At 41.6% G+C, this 18,747-nt stretch overlaps 5 protein-coding genes across 8 annotated transcripts; 2 read left to right on the top strand and 3 right to left on the bottom strand.

The window, feature by feature from the left end:
- Nucleotides 1-485: 485 nt before the first annotated feature.
- Nucleotides 486-1,643, top strand: LOC112280489 (ribulose bisphosphate carboxylase small subunit, chloroplastic). Its single transcript, XM_024516030.3, has 3 exons — nt 486-754; nt 903-1,034; nt 1,243-1,643. The coding sequence occupies exons 1-3, from the start codon at nt 566-568 to the stop codon at nt 1,474-1,476; spliced, it is 555 nt and encodes a 184-aa protein (XP_024371798.1). The 5' UTR covers nt 486-565; the 3' UTR covers nt 1,477-1,643.
- A 1,991-nt stretch (nt 1,644-3,634) lies between these two features.
- LOC112280487 (BTB/POZ domain-containing protein At5g66560) lies at nt 3,635-5,562 on the bottom strand. The gene is made up of 2 exons (XM_024516028.3): nt 4,731-5,562; nt 3,635-4,608 (listed from the first exon to the last, which is right to left on the bottom strand). Exons 1-2 carry the CDS (start codon nt 5,379-5,381, stop codon nt 4,186-4,188), a joined length of 1,074 nt encoding a protein of 357 aa, XP_024371796.1. The 5' UTR covers nt 5,382-5,562; the 3' UTR covers nt 3,635-4,185.
- Nucleotides 5,563-5,679: 117 nt separating this feature from the next.
- Nucleotides 5,680-6,819, bottom strand: LOC112280488 (ribulose bisphosphate carboxylase small subunit, chloroplastic). Its single transcript, XM_024516029.3, has 3 exons — nt 6,550-6,819; nt 6,270-6,401; nt 5,680-6,061 (listed from the first exon to the last, which is right to left on the bottom strand). The coding sequence occupies exons 1-3, from the start codon at nt 6,736-6,738 to the stop codon at nt 5,828-5,830; spliced, it is 555 nt and encodes a 184-aa protein (XP_024371797.1). The 5' UTR covers nt 6,739-6,819; the 3' UTR covers nt 5,680-5,827.
- A 3,234-nt stretch (nt 6,820-10,053) lies between these two features.
- On the top strand, nt 10,054-12,169 carry LOC112279934 (uncharacterized). Of its 2 annotated transcripts, none has more exons than XM_024514730.3 (2): nt 10,054-10,119; nt 10,618-12,169. In XM_024514730.3, exon 2 carries the CDS (start codon nt 10,677-10,679, stop codon nt 11,817-11,819), a length of 1,143 nt encoding a protein of 380 aa, XP_024370498.1. In that variant the 5' UTR covers nt 10,054-10,119; nt 10,618-10,676; the 3' UTR covers nt 11,820-12,169. The 2 variants fall into 2 exon arrangements, with proteins under 2 accessions (XP_024370498.1, XP_024370496.1); XM_024514728.3 differs by having other exon boundaries at nt 10,057-10,431.
- A 392-nt stretch (nt 12,170-12,561) lies between these two features.
- On the bottom strand, nt 12,562-15,408 carry LOC112279935 (uncharacterized). 3 transcript variants are annotated; one of them, XM_024514733.3, is made up of 4 exons: nt 15,118-15,408; nt 14,343-14,413; nt 14,040-14,239; nt 12,562-13,712 (listed from the first exon to the last, which is right to left on the bottom strand). In XM_024514733.3, the coding sequence occupies exon 4, from the start codon at nt 13,692-13,694 to the stop codon at nt 12,699-12,701; it is 996 nt and encodes a 331-aa protein (XP_024370501.1). In that variant the 5' UTR covers nt 13,695-13,712; nt 14,040-14,239; nt 14,343-14,413; nt 15,118-15,408; the 3' UTR covers nt 12,562-12,698. The 3 variants fall into 3 exon arrangements, with proteins under 3 accessions (XP_024370501.1, XP_024370502.1, XP_090104990.1); XM_024514734.3 differs by lacking the exon at nt 14,343-14,413 and having other exon boundaries at nt 15,118-15,376; XM_090248864.1 differs by lacking the exon at nt 15,118-15,408 and having other exon boundaries at nt 14,343-15,081.
- Between the last annotated feature and the right edge of the window lie 3,339 nt (nt 15,409-18,747).

Genomic DNA, 18,747 nt, shown 5'->3' on the forward strand with positions numbered 1-18,747 from the left:
CGAAGGGAGTGCAGCCTTCGCTCCGGATTATCCTCCCTTCTCCTGGTCGACAAATTTTCTGCTCCGAATCTCACAGAAAGACCACACCATCCACTTCAGAAACAAACCGATAAAGGGACCCAAAAAGCAACACAGAGATGAACGGCACGCAGATCATTCATCCGAGTCTAAGCGAAGTTTTTGCAGCGGATCCGCGGCTTCGGTTACGAACAGTCGTTAATCTGGACGCTCACAGGCAAGCAATCATTGAATTTGCCGGGCTGAGTCAATCGCCCGGCGCGTTCATCCGTCCATATTTTCAAGGGCCTGGATAATCCTAAATTGTGGTGAGTATTGCTTGCAGCGGTTGCGAGCAGGTGGGAGGACAACCTGGAATACATGCACCCCCATGTATATTTATTCGCATGTGTTAGGCTTGCATCCTCATGTGAATATATATATATATATATATATATATCCTTGGCCTGTTCCCAAGGTCGACAATCCGAAGTCGTGAATTTGCTTGCTCTGCTCTTTGTGGGTTCAGTTGCACTCGTCGCATACAGCGTCTTATTGTATTTCAGCGATGGCGTCTGTTGTGGCTTCCGCTGTTGCTGCTCCAGTTTCCTTGGGCGCTGCCGCATCCTCTGTGGCTGCCTCCAATGAGTCTGCCACCGTCAAGGCTTTCTCTGGCCTGAAGCCGGCTACCCTGTTCTCCAGCAAGACTCAGAAGTTGGGAGCCGTCCAGAATGGCAGCCGCGTGCAATGCATGCAGGTGTGTTCATCCTACCCCAGGATCAAGTACTTTGCAATATATTATTGCTGTTGCGTAGGAACGGGTTTCAAGCGCATGATGGTGGTGGTATTGGGGCTAGGAGGTGGTGTTCTAATGTGGCTCTGCGATTTGGTGAAATTGTGCTCAGGTGTGGAACCCGATCGGACAGCCCAAGTTCGAGACCTTCTCGTACTTGCCCCCACTGACCGATGACCAGATTGCTAAGCAGGTGGACTACATGATCCAGCAGAACCTGATTCCCTGCATCGAATTCGACACTGTAAGTGCAGGCTCTACTTAATCCGCCATGTGCAAGCTCTATGCGTTAGAGTAGATCATTGAGTATGGGCTCTTCACAAGATTGACTCTGCCATGATAAAGAGTATCCCCATGTCCTCAGCACAAAATCGGCAGCTCGTGTTTCGGAGAAGAGTGAGTTGACAACACGGAGAATCGTACTAATGTGGCGCAATCGTGTGTTGGGTCAGGTTGGATCCGTGAGCCGCACCAACTTCTCCGGCGCGGGTTCCTCGGGCTACTACGATGGGCGCTACTGGACCATGTGGAAGCTGCCCATGTTCGGGTGCACCGACTCTTCTCAGGTGCTGAGGGAGATCCAGGAGTGCAAGTCGCAGTTCCCCAGCTGCTGGGTCCGCGTCTTGGGCTTCGACAGCAAGAAGCAGGTGCAGATCTGCGGGTTCTTGGTCTCCAGGCCCAACTAGATTAATCTGCCGAGCACTTGGCCCCTGGATCAGTTAGCAGCTCTAAGTCTGATAAATTGGGAGTGAGTCATTTACATGGCAATAGAGCCTTCTCGAGCATTTTGTATTATGGAATCTTACGATGAAAGAAGATTATAATATTAAGTCAATTATTTTTGCTAGTCAAACGTGTTTGTGAAATTTTGTTCAAAATCCTAACAGTTCCGACACAGTACTGTTCCTAGGAATAATTGTCCAGGAAGATGATGTGGTAAGAATTGTGGAGATGTAGGCAGCTAAAGCTGATCCATCTCATACATTTTGTGCGCGGCTGTCGAACCAGAGAAAGAGTTGAGAATATGTTGTCTTGTTGCAATGAGTATCCGAGCCACTCACGACAACCATTTTTTTGAAAGATAAGACGCTCTGACAGATGTCACTAGCCTCTGAAAGCACAAGATCGACTGTATAGGAGCATGTATACAAAACCATGTGTGTACGTATATATACGTTTGTATTTTATTAATAATCCATGTAATAGTCATGCACAATTTGATAAATAAGAAAGCATTTGCGCCAGACTCGAAAGAGACATATCCCTCCACTCTCATTATGATGTCGCCCACTTACAATGTCAATGAATGTATCAGCTTCTCATCTATAGTAAGGATCATATTCCCGTCAAACCTAAAGCTCTAGGTGAAGAGTGGCAGTGTCAGCAATCCCTCTTTACAGATGTAATTCGAATCAAAATATCTTCGTATGTCACACACTGCTTAAACCAAGTTGTACTTCCTCATTGCGATATTCACATTACGCACAATTAAGGCTCAAGTAATTGAGATATAATCATGGTTAGATGTAGGCAACTTTATTAGCTTGGAAATCAAGGATGCTGGCAAACAGGTAGCCGATAATAGTGCTACTGCATGTAATGCGTGGACGAAGCGAGGACATCAGTTCGAGAAAGCGAACTGCATTCCTGAAGCAGCACAGTATATTCGGGTGTCTTCATCAACAATTCTGTCACCTACACAAAATTGGCCTAAGGTCTAATGCACGTGTAGTTCCAACAGTGAATAATATCGAACAGAAGTGCGACATACTCTGCTCAAGTCAATAAAGATAAATACTTTCAGTGCTCCTCGCGATAATACTGAACCAATCATTCTACAGACCTCACATGTACTGCTGAGTCTCTCGACTGGAGTCACGGCCTTCGATCTGACTACCTTGTTTGTCGAGTGAACATCATCCGTGTGACTTGCGATTACACGCACAATTGAAGGCTTCTCCAAAATCTAAGCACCAAGCATGATGCACGCCACTAAGCCTGACTTGAATGTGTCCGATGCACTAGAGTTATAGAACCGTAATTGTAATATTGGTCGTGCTAATCGGAATCACCAGTAAAGAGGGTGGGGAATGATGATGCCCGTCGGAGTGATGACAGAACGAGGTTGCAACATTGGTTAGATGCCCTTGAGAAAATCTAGTATTGCATGTGTACCCTGCGTTTGGTACTGGAAATATGTTTCACTCAGGCCATCAATCTGAAGCAGATACTAGAAACCCTAGCACAAATCCTCGGGACGATAGTGGAGAATATTCCTTCCCATGATTGGCTACACAACCAACCTTCCGGCTGTCGACAACACCGTCAGTAATGCACACCCAACCAGTATCCATTCCTTACACCACATTCCTTGCTTTAAAAGACGTTTTGCACACCTTCTTGGACAGAAACGTGGAGGGTTTGTCGATCAACGCAGATATACTGCAACGATGTGCTGAGGGCGAGAATCCGAACACCGTGGAAAGAGCAAGAAGTTAACTTCGTAAACCCTAAACCTGGTCTAATCAATGATTGATGCTGATGTTGAACACATTTAATGTCTGGGGGCACGAACTTATGAATGAATTGGAACTGACTCTCCTTTGCGATAGGGGTCTAAAATTTGCAGATAGAGTTGCACAATGTAGATACTCCAAGTGTATGGACACGCAAATCAAGTACTTTCTGAGATAAATGACTACTGCAACTTTCAAGAATCGACACTATTTTCAATCGCTTAAATCTAGACAGTGAGGAAGTCGAAAACAAAATCTACACCGGTCATCATACTCAACCCGAACAGAAAGGATGAAACACCCACATCAACAATACCCACTCGCAAAATTGTGAGGGCAAAACCAACCTCTCCGACCAGGAGAATAAGGAGATGGCACACTATGCTTTAGTTTCAAAAATTAATAGTACATGATAAAACTTTGTGTAATCTACTAATGCATCTACTATGTAACATTGCAAGTAGCTTAAAACTACGAAGCATTCGTTTTCTTCACCACTAATTCTTGTCTTAAATAATTTACAAAAGCCACTTCGTGTTGCACGAGGGTTCCGTCTGCAACCTCCGTCACTGAACACGGAATACTTACCAAGCGTTTGAAGAATCGGTGCGGTGAAAGGAGGCATTCCCAACAGAGGCAAGAAATCAGGCATCTCTCCGGGACTAGTATCATAGAATGGGCTTCCACAAGAGGCTTAAACAGTCACCTCGGCGTGAGCCATATTGTGGGTGCCGGCGGATCACGTCAAAATATCAATGACCTGCCAAGCCTAAGACTAAGTTACATGACCATGCTCTTTCAATATATACAAGAGGCGGGACTATTGTTTACAGAGTTGCACTCCTAGGAGGCAAAAAGAAATTTGTGCGGTGTGTGAAGCTAATGCTGCCTTGACTTGGAGTTGAACAGCTGCATCAGTCGGTGGAAGCCGCCAGGCATCTCCACTCGTGAGCGTTTGCAAGAGCTTTGAATCTCAAGCCTTGACGCTTGCGCCTTCTTGACATTGATCTTCTTCTCCTGCCGAAGGGTGAACTCAAATGAAGAGCACTGAAGGTGCACCACTGTTTGTTGGCCGACTCTTGGTGAATTGTTCTTGAACGGGGAATAGGATCTGTCGCTGCGGAATGAGCCTTCGCTGGTTGTCTTGAGCTGATTTCGCTGGACAAGCGCTACCTGAATCGCAAAGCTTGGGGGAAACCTTGGATTTTGGGCTGCGGCCTTGCACGTCTCGGGGCCCAATTTATGGTAGTTCAACACCTTGAAGAGCCGTGTAGCATCCGTCTCACTCACAAACGGATGTGCCTGCAGGAGTAACAAGCCAAAAATCAGCCTCCAGAGGGAGCCATTTGCTTACGTTCAAATCCTAAAAAAACCACAGAAGGGCTGGTTGTGACAAGATTTGCAACAGACATGAGAGAACAAACCTCGAGAAATATGTCAACTGCTCTGTACAGTCCATCATCCGACTGGCGCGCGTAGTCTGGAAGTGATTCAGCAAGCGCAAGAAATTTTGACGGCTTCAAGTAAGCGTCGGCTGCGATTTCAGCTAAGTACTTGTCCATAAGTTGTCCGACTTTCAGCAACGACGTTTGCAGCGGTGTGCTGATCTCAGAACTCAAGGCGGTTACCGGGGCTGATACCCTGCTGTTAGTTCGTGATAGTAAAGAGAACCTGTTGTCTAATCTCGATGAATACAAGGATTCACAGCTCTCAGATCCTTTGCAATTCGAGGTGAGAAACAGTGCGTCAGCCTTCTCTTTGAGGAAGAACTCGACCAGACGCAGAACAAGATCAACGTCGTACAACGAGGAGCTACGTGGAGGAAGGGCTGGAATCAAAATGTTGTCCAGAGTTGCCTTCTCCAACTGCCTTCCGATCATGCGCTCTAGGTCCCTCCTGCAATGTTTCCCTGCTCTAACAGCGACGGCAATTCTCCGGAGCTCAAGCAATGACCTACAAGAGACCGATTTCCTTTCGAGATTAGCCAGCAGATTCACAACTTCGACTACTTCGCGTTGGATTCTTTCACCATGATTGGACGAAGTGTCTTCATCACCATCGCCGTGAGGCTTCATGGGGGACAGAGACGTGGCGCTGTAACCATGCACTGGCAATGCAGAGATGATAAGTGCATCTCATATAGTTTTAAGTGCACGATATTGCCAATAAATTACTAACTTGGCGCATGTTCTCTCTACCCATAAAATTCTGCCAGCTTTGAAGATTTTGGTTTTATACCTAACAAGTAATTTTGACATAAACTCATAAGCATATAATAAACAATATATTGAGTAAGTACTTCATATGTAGGACTGCAAAGGATTATTGCAGAAAATAACAATAACCAAGCTTGAAATAGTAATTAAATACATATATGTTCAAGTAAAGATTTCATAAAATCGAAAGATTCCATAATACAAAATGCTCGAGAAGGCTCTATTGCCATGTAAATGACTCACTCCCAATTTATCAGACTTAGAGCTGCTAACTGATCCAGGGGCCAAGTGCTCGGCAGATTAATCTAGTTGGGCCTGGAGACCAAGAACCCGCAGATCTGCACCTGCTTCTTGCTGTCGAAGCCCAAGACGCGGACCCAGCAGCTGGGGAACTGCGACTTGCACTCCTGGATCTCCCTCAGCACCTGAGAAGAGTCGGTGCACCCGAACATGGGCAGCTTCCACATGGTCCAGTAGCGCCCATCGTAGTAGCCCGAGGAACCCGCGCCGGAGAAGTTGGTGCGGCTCACGGATCCAACCTGACCCAACACACGATTGCGCCACATTAGTACGATTCTCCGTGTTGTCAACTCACTCTTCTCCGAAACACGAGCTGCCGATTTTGTGCTGAGGACATGGGGATACTCTTTATCATGGCAGAGTCAATCTTGTGAAGAGCCCATACTCAATGATCTACTCTAACGCATAGAGCTTGCACATGGCGGATTAAGTAGAGCCTGCACTTACAGTGTCGAATTCGATGCAGGGAATCAGGTTCTGCTGGATCATGTAGTCCACCTGCTTAGCAATCTGGTCATCGGTCAGTGGGGGCAAGTACGAGAAGGTCTCGAACTTGGGCTGTCCGATCGGGTTCCACACCTGAGCACAATTTCACCAAATCGCAGAGCCACATTAGAACACCACCTCCTAGCCCCAATACCACCACCATCATGCGCTTGAAACCCGTTCCTACGCAACAGCAATAATATATTGCAAAGTACTTGATCCTGGGGTAGGATGAACACACCTGCATGCATTGCACGCGGCTGCCATTCTGGACGGCTCCCAACTTCTGAGTCTTGCTGGAGAACAGGGTAGCCGGCTTCAGGCCAGAGAAAGCCTTGACGGTGGCAGACTCATTGGAGGCAGCCACAGAGGATGCGGCAGCGCCCAAGGAAACTGGAGCAGCAACAGCGGAAGCCACAACAGACGCCATCGCTGAAATACAATAAGACGCTGTATGCGACGAGTGCAACTGAACCCACAAAGAGCAGAGCAAGCAAATTCACGACTTCGGATTGTCGACCTTGGGAACAGGCCAAGGATATATATATATATATATATATATATTCACATGAGGATGCAAGCCTAACACATGCGAATAAATATACATGGGGGTGCATGTATTCCAGGTTGTCCTCCCACCTGCTCGCAACCGCTGCAAGCAATACTCACCACAATTTAGGATTATCCAGGCCCTTGAAAATATGGACGGATGAACGCGCCGGGCGATTGACTCAGCCCGGCAAATTCAATGATTGCTTGCCTGTGAGCGTCCAGATTAACGACTGTTCGTAACCGAAGCCGCGGATCCGCTGCAAAAACTTCGCTTAGACTCGGATGAATGATCTGCGTGCCGTTCATCTCTGTGTTGCTTTTTGGGTCCCTTTATCGGTTTGTTTCTGAAGTGGATGGTGTGGTCTTTCTGTGAGATTCGGAGCAGAAAATTTGTCGACCAGGAGAAGGGAGGATAATCCGGAGCGAAGGCTGCACTCCCTTCGCACCTTATCACCATCCAGCCCCGGAAGACAGACAGCCACACACACTCATCACTGCATGGGTTTTAACCATTTTCATTCCGGGGGCCCCACCTTCCTTCAATGTTTACTGATTTGTCACCACTCCTTTCTGTCCCGCGGTGAAATTCATTGCTTTCATTGGCTTATTATTTTTATTTCTTTTTTATTTTTATTTTTATTTTTAAAATTTGGCAATTGGGATGTAGAGTGTGTTGAGTGGCAAAGTAAGTAAGCATATATATATATATATATAAGTATATACATATAAACACGTACATATTTTGTATTTTTCATTTTTTTTTGGGTAGATGCCATCATTTGATGACCATTTTATAGGAAGAGCATAGTGGTCCAAATCCAAATCTTGTTAGAATATGGACATTTTGATTGCAATTGTAAGATTGATTCTATTGTTTGTATTTAATATAGAGGAGAATATTGACATAAATGTGTTCCACTTTATTCATTTTTTTATTAACTACCACTTCTTTGTGTCAAATACACTATTTTAACACAAATGTTTTAGAGGTTTTAATTTCAAATCTCATATCTTTTTGTTTTTTGTCTTTTTTTATTTTTTTTGTTAACTATTTTTTTACTAAATATTTATTAATTTTTTAAGAGAAAAAATAATGTCAATTGGAGGTTTCTTCTTTTGATATAATAAGTTATTATTTACTTTCTAAATTCTTACATGTAAACAATTAGATTAAAATTGAAGCACACTATATGGCTATAGAATATATAAAACCTTATTTAAAAGTCTTTCTTTATCTTGAAAATATCAACAGTTCAAATTATCCATGTGAAGCCATCACTATTTAGGATATAAGTAAATTCTCTAGTGATTTGTTTAAATTGTAATATTTTTTATACTTAGTAAAGATTATAACATTAAACTCCAACTTAAACTTTTTTCACATTATATCCTCGAAACATGCAGAATAGTTGATTTTACTAAATAATGATAAGAATATGAGTAAAACTAAAATATTGTAGACAACAATCAATTTTTTATTAAGTTTTGAGTCACATATAATTTATCTTGATGATGTAGATTTATAACAAGTTGATCATTTATATGTAGTTTTTTAAGATATAAATATAATTATTATTTTTCAAATCTTTGATCTTACCTAATGGATCCAAGTTTTTGTAATCACATTATATTTTTCATGAATAAGTTTAGTTTTTACATATTAATCGACTTTGATTTTGTAAAATCCATTTCTTTATTATAGAGCCATCCTATCAAATAAGATTTGAGTGTTCCAAATTCCACTAGATTAACTTGTTTGATGTATTGTAGACAAACATAGGAATTTTTTGTTGAAGAAATGCTACTAGTTTAGTCTAAAATCAACTTATTCTATTCCAATTTTTTATCCCAACATACTTAAAAGTACCCAGTATTTTATTTTATGTTACTTTTGATTTTATGAATCTAAACACACATCTATAAATACTTTACATGTTACATTCATTTGGCCATAAAGTTTTAATAATCTATTCAATTATGAATGTAAACATAAATTTCTATAAATTAACAATGTCTGTGCCTCTTGCAAATGTTTCTAAGCAACGTAGGTGCCAAACTATGTTGATATTTAAACTTATATGAATGCCTCTTCATTAGATGTTGCATACTTTAAATTAAATATTTTTTAAAATTATATATATATATATATATATATATTATTTTTTTTGTAATCCAACCTACATTAAAGTAAAGAACTGTGTAGAAGAGAATAATTCATTATTTATGAAAAAAATTATTTATACTAAATTCAAATAAGTAAATCATTTGTAGATTTTTTATTTATTTAAAAATTTTAAAATTAGAAACTAATTTACATCTTCGATTTGTAATATTAGTCCAAATAAATTATTTAATATTTTAATAAGTTTATTCTTTTGAGACTAACTTCATCTTAATGTAGGCATCTAATATAGTTTTGAAGTTAATGTTTTCGCCAATAAACAATTAACTTGGCCAATGTAATTTCTATCCTTGAAATTAAGCTAAATTTGAAGAATTTTTTAATGTACCAAATATAATGCTTTCAACATAAAGTCATAAGAATAAAATTATTCACAAAATGAATTAAAACCTGATGTATATAGCTACAAAGAATTATTGCAATAATATAATAACATTAAATCTAAAAGTAATTTAATAATATTAAATCTAATTACTACTTGAAGTAATAATTAGAAAAAATTTGAATTTTAATAAATTTTCAAATATATCATGCTATTCTTTTCTTTACCCTTGTATGTAGGAAAAATACTTTTTACTACAAAGCACATTCAATAGAACCTATCTAATTAGATATATGCACAAACTCTCCAAATCCATGAAAATCCACCATGCCAACCATGGGCCTATAATCAAAATATACAAGTCTCTCTATTTGCTTATTGCATATTTTTTTCTACGGTCCTATCTCATTGAATAAATGCATAATGTCCCAAATGCAAATTCTTATATTTTTATTCATAAAAATGAAAAAAATGAAAAAAAAAAATCCTTATTCTTTTAAAAGAAAATTAGAAGCTACAATGACTATCAAACATATCCAAACTATCTACAAACCATTAAAAGAAATAAGAAATTGGCTTTTGGACCAGTTGCTTGTTCTTGTGGGGAGTAGCCTTGTTCATTCATCTTTATGATGCTAGAAACGAAACCTAAGATTCTTCATATTGTTGCATTTAGAATGTCTCCAGAGGGTAGGGTAGTGTGTAGGCAGAGGTTAGGAATAGGGGATTTCATCATGGAGCAAGCTCCGGTGCAGGTGAGACTGTTTTCTGCAAGTGTGGGCCAATTTCAGTTCCTCGAGCTGCGATGTGTTGTTGATATGATGCTGAATTAATGCATCCATCAAGTTGCACATCAAGTTGGCATTCTCACAGTCGTCGCTTGGATAATTTGCCCCAAAGAGAGCGCGTCTCTTTTCTTTCTCGTTTAGCTCCGTCGATGCTTTGCTTCTTGAATTGGGGGCTGTGAATCTTCACGCTGCGAACGAGTGATCTGCTACCAGATCAGGTTAATTGTGTCGCGGTTTCTGTTTGTGGGTTTTTGTTTGGTGAGCTGATCGAATGCCAAGGTTCGTGCATCTTCTACATCAAGTTTTTTTTTTTTCTCTCTCTCGACATGGTGAATTGTAACGAGCGATCTAGGTAATGTAGCGTGTTTTCTATTTTTGCCCGATCATGGTCAGGGGCTGCTGCCCATGTTCTTACTCCTAGTCTTGCTCCTGGGGTTGCCCGCTTGTTTCGGTTGCCTTGAACAGGGGTTGTGTGTAGCTGCATACGTTGAAGAGGAAGACGGTGTGTGGGTTTGGTTGTGACTATGGCGCCTCGACTGCAGCCTTTCTCCCCACGATCGCCAGTGCTGCGTCGTACTGCCGCAGCAATGGCCAGTCTTTCAGCCCAATTTTCGAACCGCAACAATTTGGTCGTTGCACTTTGTGTGATTGCGCTTCTTCTCGTCGTGCTTCATAGCGGGCCTGTGAACCTCTCTGCGCTCCCGCTCTCTCCGACATTGCCACAGGATGCCAGTCGCTGGGATTTTCCGGTGTACTCGAAGACTTTGAGTCCCATGCGAAAGGTTTTGAACGGGACGGAGTATGTGTACCAGGTGCCACCGAGCCCTAGGGCTGTGATTTTTTTGGCGCACGGATGCAATTGCAAAGCGACTTTCTTTTGGGACAAGCACCCTGAGTGTCAGACTTGTTGTGGGGCGCCGGAGGAGCGGGCGTTCGTGATTGAGGCGCTGCGGAAGTCGTATGCTCTGATTGCAATTTCTAGCCAAAATGAGTGCTGGCAAAAGGAAGACTCACGGCGAGCGAAACTCGTTTTGGAGAGCTGGATCGACGAGTTTACCCTCACGGAGCTGCCGTTGTTAGGGTTAGGTGCATCCTCTGGAGGCTATTTCATTTCAAGTTTTGCGAAGGTCGTCAGATTCGACGCCATTGTCGTGATGATTGCGGAAGGAAGGTTTCAAAGCGTCCCAGATTCACTGTATCCACCGGTTCTATTTGTGCATATGATCAAGGATGAGATGAGGGCGAAGAAGATCCGGGAGAGAATTCCAGTCTTGAGGAAAGCTGGAATTGAAGCAGATGAAATCCAATGCAAGGAGATCAAAATCAGTGATGACTTTTTCGCGAAGCGGATCCCGTACATTGATGTCCCAACGTCAACGAGATTGCGTGAATTCTTCCTGCAGTCTGAATATCTAGATAAAAGAGGTCATCTGAAGATGGATGGCAGGCTAATGAAGTGGAAAGCAGAAATGAGGAGTAAAGGCGGTCAGGAGCTGCTGGAAACTCTCTCCCGGAAATCTGGTAACTGGGAGCACCATATTTGTGAAGAGCTCAACGTCGCGTTTTCTTTCCATGAATTCACGAGCCGACCTACTGGGAAGATCATTGCGTGGTTGGAATCACATGTCAAAATGCCTCCCAAGATTACCTCGGAGAGTTGGAGATGAGCATGTAGAGTTTTGGCCCGAAGGTGGGGAATGGAAAAGCGTGCAGGACGATCGATAGCGCGTTGCATTCGGAGCTTACCGCTTCCAACAAGCATGAAAGCTACAGAAGAGAATAGAGGCGAATTTCAACGGTATGGATTACTTTTCTATACATAATTCTGGACAGTCTCGGCACTGTCAACCTAGTGTTACCCGAGTTAGAAAACAAAACTATCTCGTTTTCACAATAGATGAAAAGTTACAAAGTTGAACAAACCGAAATGCTGGAGCATACACTATTTGTCTAGTATTCCATCCTCATAGAGCCTTGTAGGCCACGAAATAAATGAAATTGAAAGCCATTTTCAAAACCAGTAGCATTAACTCTAGAACCACTGATGTTCGCAGACCTTATTTCAAACACGTAGACTCGGGATCTGTGAGTTTAAGGATCTGCTCGGGATAGATCGTAACAGAATTCACCAGAGTGAAAATCTCGCAATTAGCAGCAAAGGAATGAAAAACTTCTCCAAACTTGGTGCATTTGCTGCCAACAATCAACGATAGTCAGACGGAGAGAGTAAGCACAAGGTGTCCTTCTCTGCAGCCTATTTTGCTGTACCAATTCTCAAATCATATGCCATTTCGGCACACGTAAATAACCAAAAACCACTTCCATTCTGTCTCAGACGTCCATTGTCGAAGTGGCATGACACAGAATTTAAAAGGGTCAGATACAACATCCCGTCGAAGAACTCACGAATTGGAAGTAACCCAAGCCAGTGGCTCTTATTTATTTATTTATTTTCTTCTACATTTCACTAAATGTGTTGAATCTTTAGAGATTCAGTACTAACACTACTCAGAGACCTGAAGGTTGAATTGTACACGTACAGAAGGTTATTCCTTGGCGTTTATAACCGATGGATAATTTTTGCGGTCTTGGTACACAAGCCCAAAATGATCCTTCGCCTGTGGGCTCCTGAGATTACTCCCAAGAACCCATATTGGGTGAACTTGCTCGCCATATAACCGCATTAGCTGATCGAAGTATATTCCCATCGCATGATCATTCTCTGGCAACCTAATGTTATCGAAATGCGCAAGAAAGCCCCCAGCCTTCCACTTCGTGAGAGCAAACGCGTGTGTGCACGCTCCCGCGCAGCGCTTCCCTTCAACCGGCGGCGATAAGACGACCTTATCTCTGCACAACCTCGGTCCACAGATTCCAAGGTACAGCATGCCATCCCCATCCGCGACCTCCAGTCCCCGAGCTATTGCGTCTCGGGCGAGAGTTTCCGTCAGGAAAGGATGAACCGCTATGTCGTCTTCGAAAAAAAACCGCCACGTGCCTAGGTCCGCGGTTGGGTCCGCGACGAACTGTTGGAACAGTTTCGTGAACGCCATTCGGTTGGAAAACGTCTTCTTGTGTCTGTCGATGAGGTATTTGTCTTCCCCCCTGAGAAACGTTTTCATTTCCTGAAGTACCGCCTCGGACTTGTAATGCGGAGGAATGTACTGGTGTGCTTCGATTCCCAGGATGTCGAGCGCGCCTTTCGAGTTATTGAATCGTTGGGCTTTGTTGCTGACAATGTAGCCGTGTAAAGGTTTGTAGTCACGCCTCGCGAAATAGTCGTCGTCGTCCACATTTGGCGACGTCCACTCTGTGCTTACATCCAAGATGGGTACATCTTCGCCTGTATCCACGATCACAGCTTCTGGCGGGGCCCTAAACTGGTCTTTGAACGTTGTCGAAGTGGATCGAACAACGGATCGTGTAACAGTCACCGTGGAAGCAAATATCCCGAAGAATACGAGAATGACAACTATCTTTGTCACCGGCACGAAGCTCATGGCTGCTTGAGCATTCGAGGGCGCCATGGACAGGATTCCCATCGTAAGCGGATGAAATCACTGCACAACACAACCATCCACAGCCCAAGGGGCTTGTTCAAAGTCATGCAGATACAGAATTTCGAACTACGGTCACTGAAATGTTGAAGAGTGCGAAGAATTCTCTAGATTCAGCCCCTTAGCTTATCCAATTCTACGGCGAGAAAAGAAATCCCTTCCATACACACGCTGGATTATGGCAATCCAAATACTTTAACCGGGCGACCCACTAAACATACCACTAACAAGGCGAGAAAGAAAGCGGATGTGGAGTCATAAATATTTATCTTCCTCACTTTTACAAAATTTCAGTTTTTGCATCACTCGATAATGGAACAACACACATACCTTCATGTTATTAAGACCACTGGAGTGCAGGGAACAACTGTTAGGCTGCTGCTGCAATCTCTATAAATCTTTTCGAGTCAACACTTTTGGGAAGACAAACTCGCCAGCTACTTCGTCTCATACGCAGACCATCGTCGATTTCTTGGTCGGAAGTTGAGATCCGTGGTCCTAACCTATGCGTTTCGCACACCACAGCGCAGCTGAACAAAACATCTTCAATCTCGTGAGAGGAAGCAACAAACGAAGATCAAGTGGTCGTCAAAAAGTCAAGAAGAACAGCAGAATGGTTTGTGTGATTGTTACCATTTGAAATTTTGACTTGATTCGGGATTTGTGAGGCACATCTTTTTGTGTGAGAAACCCCTAGGAGTGTACTGCTAGCATCAACACTGAGCTTAGGAGAAATCTTGGTAACGAGAATGCTGATGGCCTGGACAATTGAATCATCAAAAGAAAGACCAATTTGGAAACTCTGCGAAGCACTTAAAAACCGTAGTTGGAATAAGATTGAGGTTCTACACACGGAGTTCAATACGAGATTCTTGTATTTCATCGGCTAACAAATACTGCAAGCGGTGTGTTTCACAGCGCTCCAGTGAGATAAACCCATTTCCGTCAGAAGCCCGGGTGGCTGAGAGTCAAGACACGACGGTACTAATTATTTCAGTCGCAGCAAAAACTAGTTCTGCGTTCACTCTATCTAGTTGATTAAAACTACCCACAAGACACAGTAACCCGGTAAAATAAATTCATACAGAGACTACTCTTTGGGCTAATCAAAGCTAAGATTCAATCGAGTGCGTGGATAGACGCTAGAAATGAATACCTCGCAAACGACTGACAGGACTGATAGATTAATACCTAAACGGCACTCACGAAACCGACACAGAGAAGCGAATTTTTTCACCATCATCTAGTGAGGCACACCACGAGCGCGCTCCTAGTCACTAGCACCCACCAACATCGACGCAACGAAACGTCGAATTCAAGGGGAAAAAAAGATTGAAGCTCCAGAGATTCTTCCAAAACGGAGCTTCAGATGGTGAATCGCAACAAGCGCAGGGAACATACGACGCACCTGCAACCAGAGTCGTCCGACGAAAGTTCCTCCGCCCGCATACTAGGATAGGGGTCCGCATCCACCTCACAATGATCCAACCCTGGCCTCCACGATAAAATCAAAATCAAAAATCAAAATCTACTCAGCACTCCCTCACTGTCCCTCCTCGTGGGGCGAAACTCAGGCCTGAACTGATGATCAGGGCAAAGCCATCACAAGAGAACAAGCCCACATCTGTGACGCAGGCAAACATCAGCTTCCGGATCCCACGGATTCAGACCAGACTGGACACAAGGTTATCTGACCCTAGTGGTACATACCGCGAGATCCAGGCCGCACAAACAGGAGTTGGGGACACGCACTGCTGTTGCGGTGCATGGCCGCGATGACCCACCTCCCCCAACTCCGCCCCCACCCCTCACAAACACACACACAGAAGATTCGCACTCCCTCGGTCTCTCCCTCCTTCCTTTCCTTCCCTTTCCTGAAAGCAGGTCCTGCTTGCCGCCTGCCAGTGTGTTCGGTTTTGAAATCACTTTTTTATTACTTATATATATATATATATATACATTTTTATTCTTCTGTTTTTTCATTCTGTTTTTCCGTCTGTTTATTTTCCTGCTACCGCCGGCTGTGGATGCTACACTTCCTTGTGTGCACATCAGATGCTTTTATCCGCAACGCCGCAAGCGATCGACGGTTACTCATCCATCTCGTGCCGTGTGCTCAGATGCAAGAGCCCCCCCTCCCCCGTTTGTTGTGGATCCACAATCCATCCGGCACTCCTCTTGTAGCCAGCTTTCGGAAAAGCTTCGGTTGGCCCAACCCCGACTTTCCGATGTATCTATCTATCATCACCATCGTATCATCCGCTTTCAAGTGGTGGTCCAAAAGGGACTTTGCCGGACTACGACCCACCATTTTGTTTGAGAGTGAGAGAGAATGAGTGAAAGAGAGAGATGTGTTCTTCCTCTGGGGGCCTCCACGTCGGATTTTCATCCAGGTGGCACCACTATTAGGTGATGACACGTGGATGGGTACTGATACTGTGGGCTGGTTGACAATTTGCACATGGGGGTTGTGTGGGCATCCAGAACAATGTTTTGCAATTGTAGAATAATGGAATGTCACTATGTCTAGAAGATCAACAGCTGTATGTATGTATGTATGTACGTACGTACGAGGGAATGTTAAATAGACTCAGGTTTTTACTTGATCTACTCAAACTAGCCTCTAGGGGCACAAACTTCTTCAACTGCCCAAGTGACAATGTGAGCTTGTGAGGTTGACAAAATGCTCCCAAAGTGATCCCTCTCTGCATTTCTATTTTGAGTTGAAAAGGGGTGCAACAAAATCTGTGTAGTCCATGGTTTGGGCCTTATATGAAGACTAAATAAGGAATATTGGTGATACCTTATCACCAACAAGGGTAAATTTGCTATTATCACATATTTGAGAGGTATATATGATATTTTTCCTAAAATCTTCAACTTGATAATGGATTGATTAATATTTGTAAATATAAAATTCTTTTTCATATATATATATATATATATATATATATTAGTAATAGCTTTAAAAATAATCAAAAGAATTTATATTTCTATATATTTTTCATGAATAAATAAATATTCAATTATTTTGAATATATTAATAGAGTTTAAAATTATGTTGATCTACTAAGTAATAATATTTGTATTGATTTTAATGAGTCATAGTCAATAAATTGTAATACCTTTTTTCTTTTTTTTTTCTTTTTTTTTTGTCTTTTTGTTGAAGAAACTGGGGAATCTTTGAATTTTTTTGGGCACACAGGTAATTTTGTTTTGGGTACAAATAGCAATGGCTTGTTACTACTTGTTTCAATTGCACCAATACTTTAGGGTTGCAGTGATAGGACATGAAGTACCTTCACCACATTGACAATTCTCACGTGTTAACATTTCCTTTGACAAATGCCCTTCTAGCTAAGATCCTGCCTTTGATGATTGAAAAAGACTAGTTAAATAATCTTCCTTGGTAACTAATCATTGAATACTTGAATTTTCTCAATAATAAAGCAATAACACAATTCGGTGTAAGCTTAGGCTGATATAGGAAGTTTGTGATGCAAGGGCCCTACAAAAAGAAACCAAAAAAAAAGGAAACTAGTGATGACTTAGAGCTTATAAAGCAGGTCAAAAAAATTGGGTGGTCAGTGGTTTCTTTTGTCTTTTTTTCACGGTTTCTTCTCCTAATTTTTCCTACTTTTGGCAACTAGAAAAAAGATGGAGAAAAGAAGGCTCAGGTGCTGTTGCAATTTTATGAGTTATGAGATTTGGATGATTCTATGTCATTTCTGCATACCAATCCCTAGAGAATAATAATGCCTGAAGCAGATGAAGTAGAATGCATGAAAGAAGAACCTGGTCATCTATTTATGGAGGATTCTGCCAATGCCCATTAATTTGAGAACCTGTGTAAAGGGTAATAGAAAATACCTCAACTTTGGAATAACTATACATTTGGATAAGGACATCTTATTTGTGTTTGCCTGCTTTCAATTTGTGTGTTGCTAATGCCACCACATTTACTGCTACTACCACCACAACACATTAATCACCCAAATATTTAAATAATTTAATTAATTTAATATACATGTTTTGATATATATATTTTTTCTTGTAATCAATATATATATATATATATATATATATAATTGACAAAGAATACAAGTGGCTTGTGATGAATGGTGGATTGTGGTGGCAGTACCTTTCAATTTTAGGTGATAAACAACAAGATTGTTATAGATTCTTTACTCTAATAACTTGGATGCACATGATGTTTTAATCACATATTTGTATTTAAGATTATAACTCAGCTTTGGGCCCCTGGGGATTTCATAAGCTGGTCACTATTGTGATACACTTCTGTTCTGAGTTTATAATAAATAGTGTTTCACCTGACATAGTTGGGATGCACACACAATTAGGATTGTAGAAGTGGGTGTGAGGTGTGAAAATCTGAGTTTATTTGGATAATGTAAGTCAATTTTATACAAACTGCACTTGCAACATGTACTTTTTGGATATCAATGATATCTATTGCATTTAACCAAAATGAATTAATTTTTGCTATTATCAAAAATTTGAGGGGTATTTTTTCTATTACCAAGAATACAGGGATATTCTTGATATTTTGGCATATTTTAGGGATATATATATATGATATTTTTCCAAGATTTTATTTATCAAATTTTGAAAGAAACACATATTCTAAAAAATTAGAATACAACTACAAGCATGCTCTAACTTTCCAGCACTTTTTATATATTCTTAACCTTAATATTAAAATTTAGTAACAAGCCAAAGTTATACACAATTATATAATAAAAGAAAATCTAATTTCATAAAAACAAGCTCACAAGCAATACAATTCAATATTCACTTGCAATCAAGTAAGTCCATGCTTCTCCTTTATTATTTTATTTTTATTTTTACATTAATAGGCTCTTCAATTTGAAAGCTGTTAGACAAGACATGGTGTGTAGGCCAACTCATATTCCTTTAAAAGCTCAATAGACAAGTGCAATCGAATTATATATTGATGGGAGGTGTTGGTAACACGGTATTGCTACTTTCATCCATCCATCTAATCTGAATGAAGCAG

The sequence above is a fragment of the Physcomitrium patens genome, chromosome 3 (genome assembly GCF_059467195.1).
Source record: "Physcomitrium patens ecotype Gransden chromosome 3, ASM5946719v1, whole genome shotgun sequence".
NCBI classification, from domain to species: domain Eukaryota; kingdom Viridiplantae; phylum Streptophyta; class Bryopsida; order Funariales; family Funariaceae; genus Physcomitrium; species Physcomitrium patens.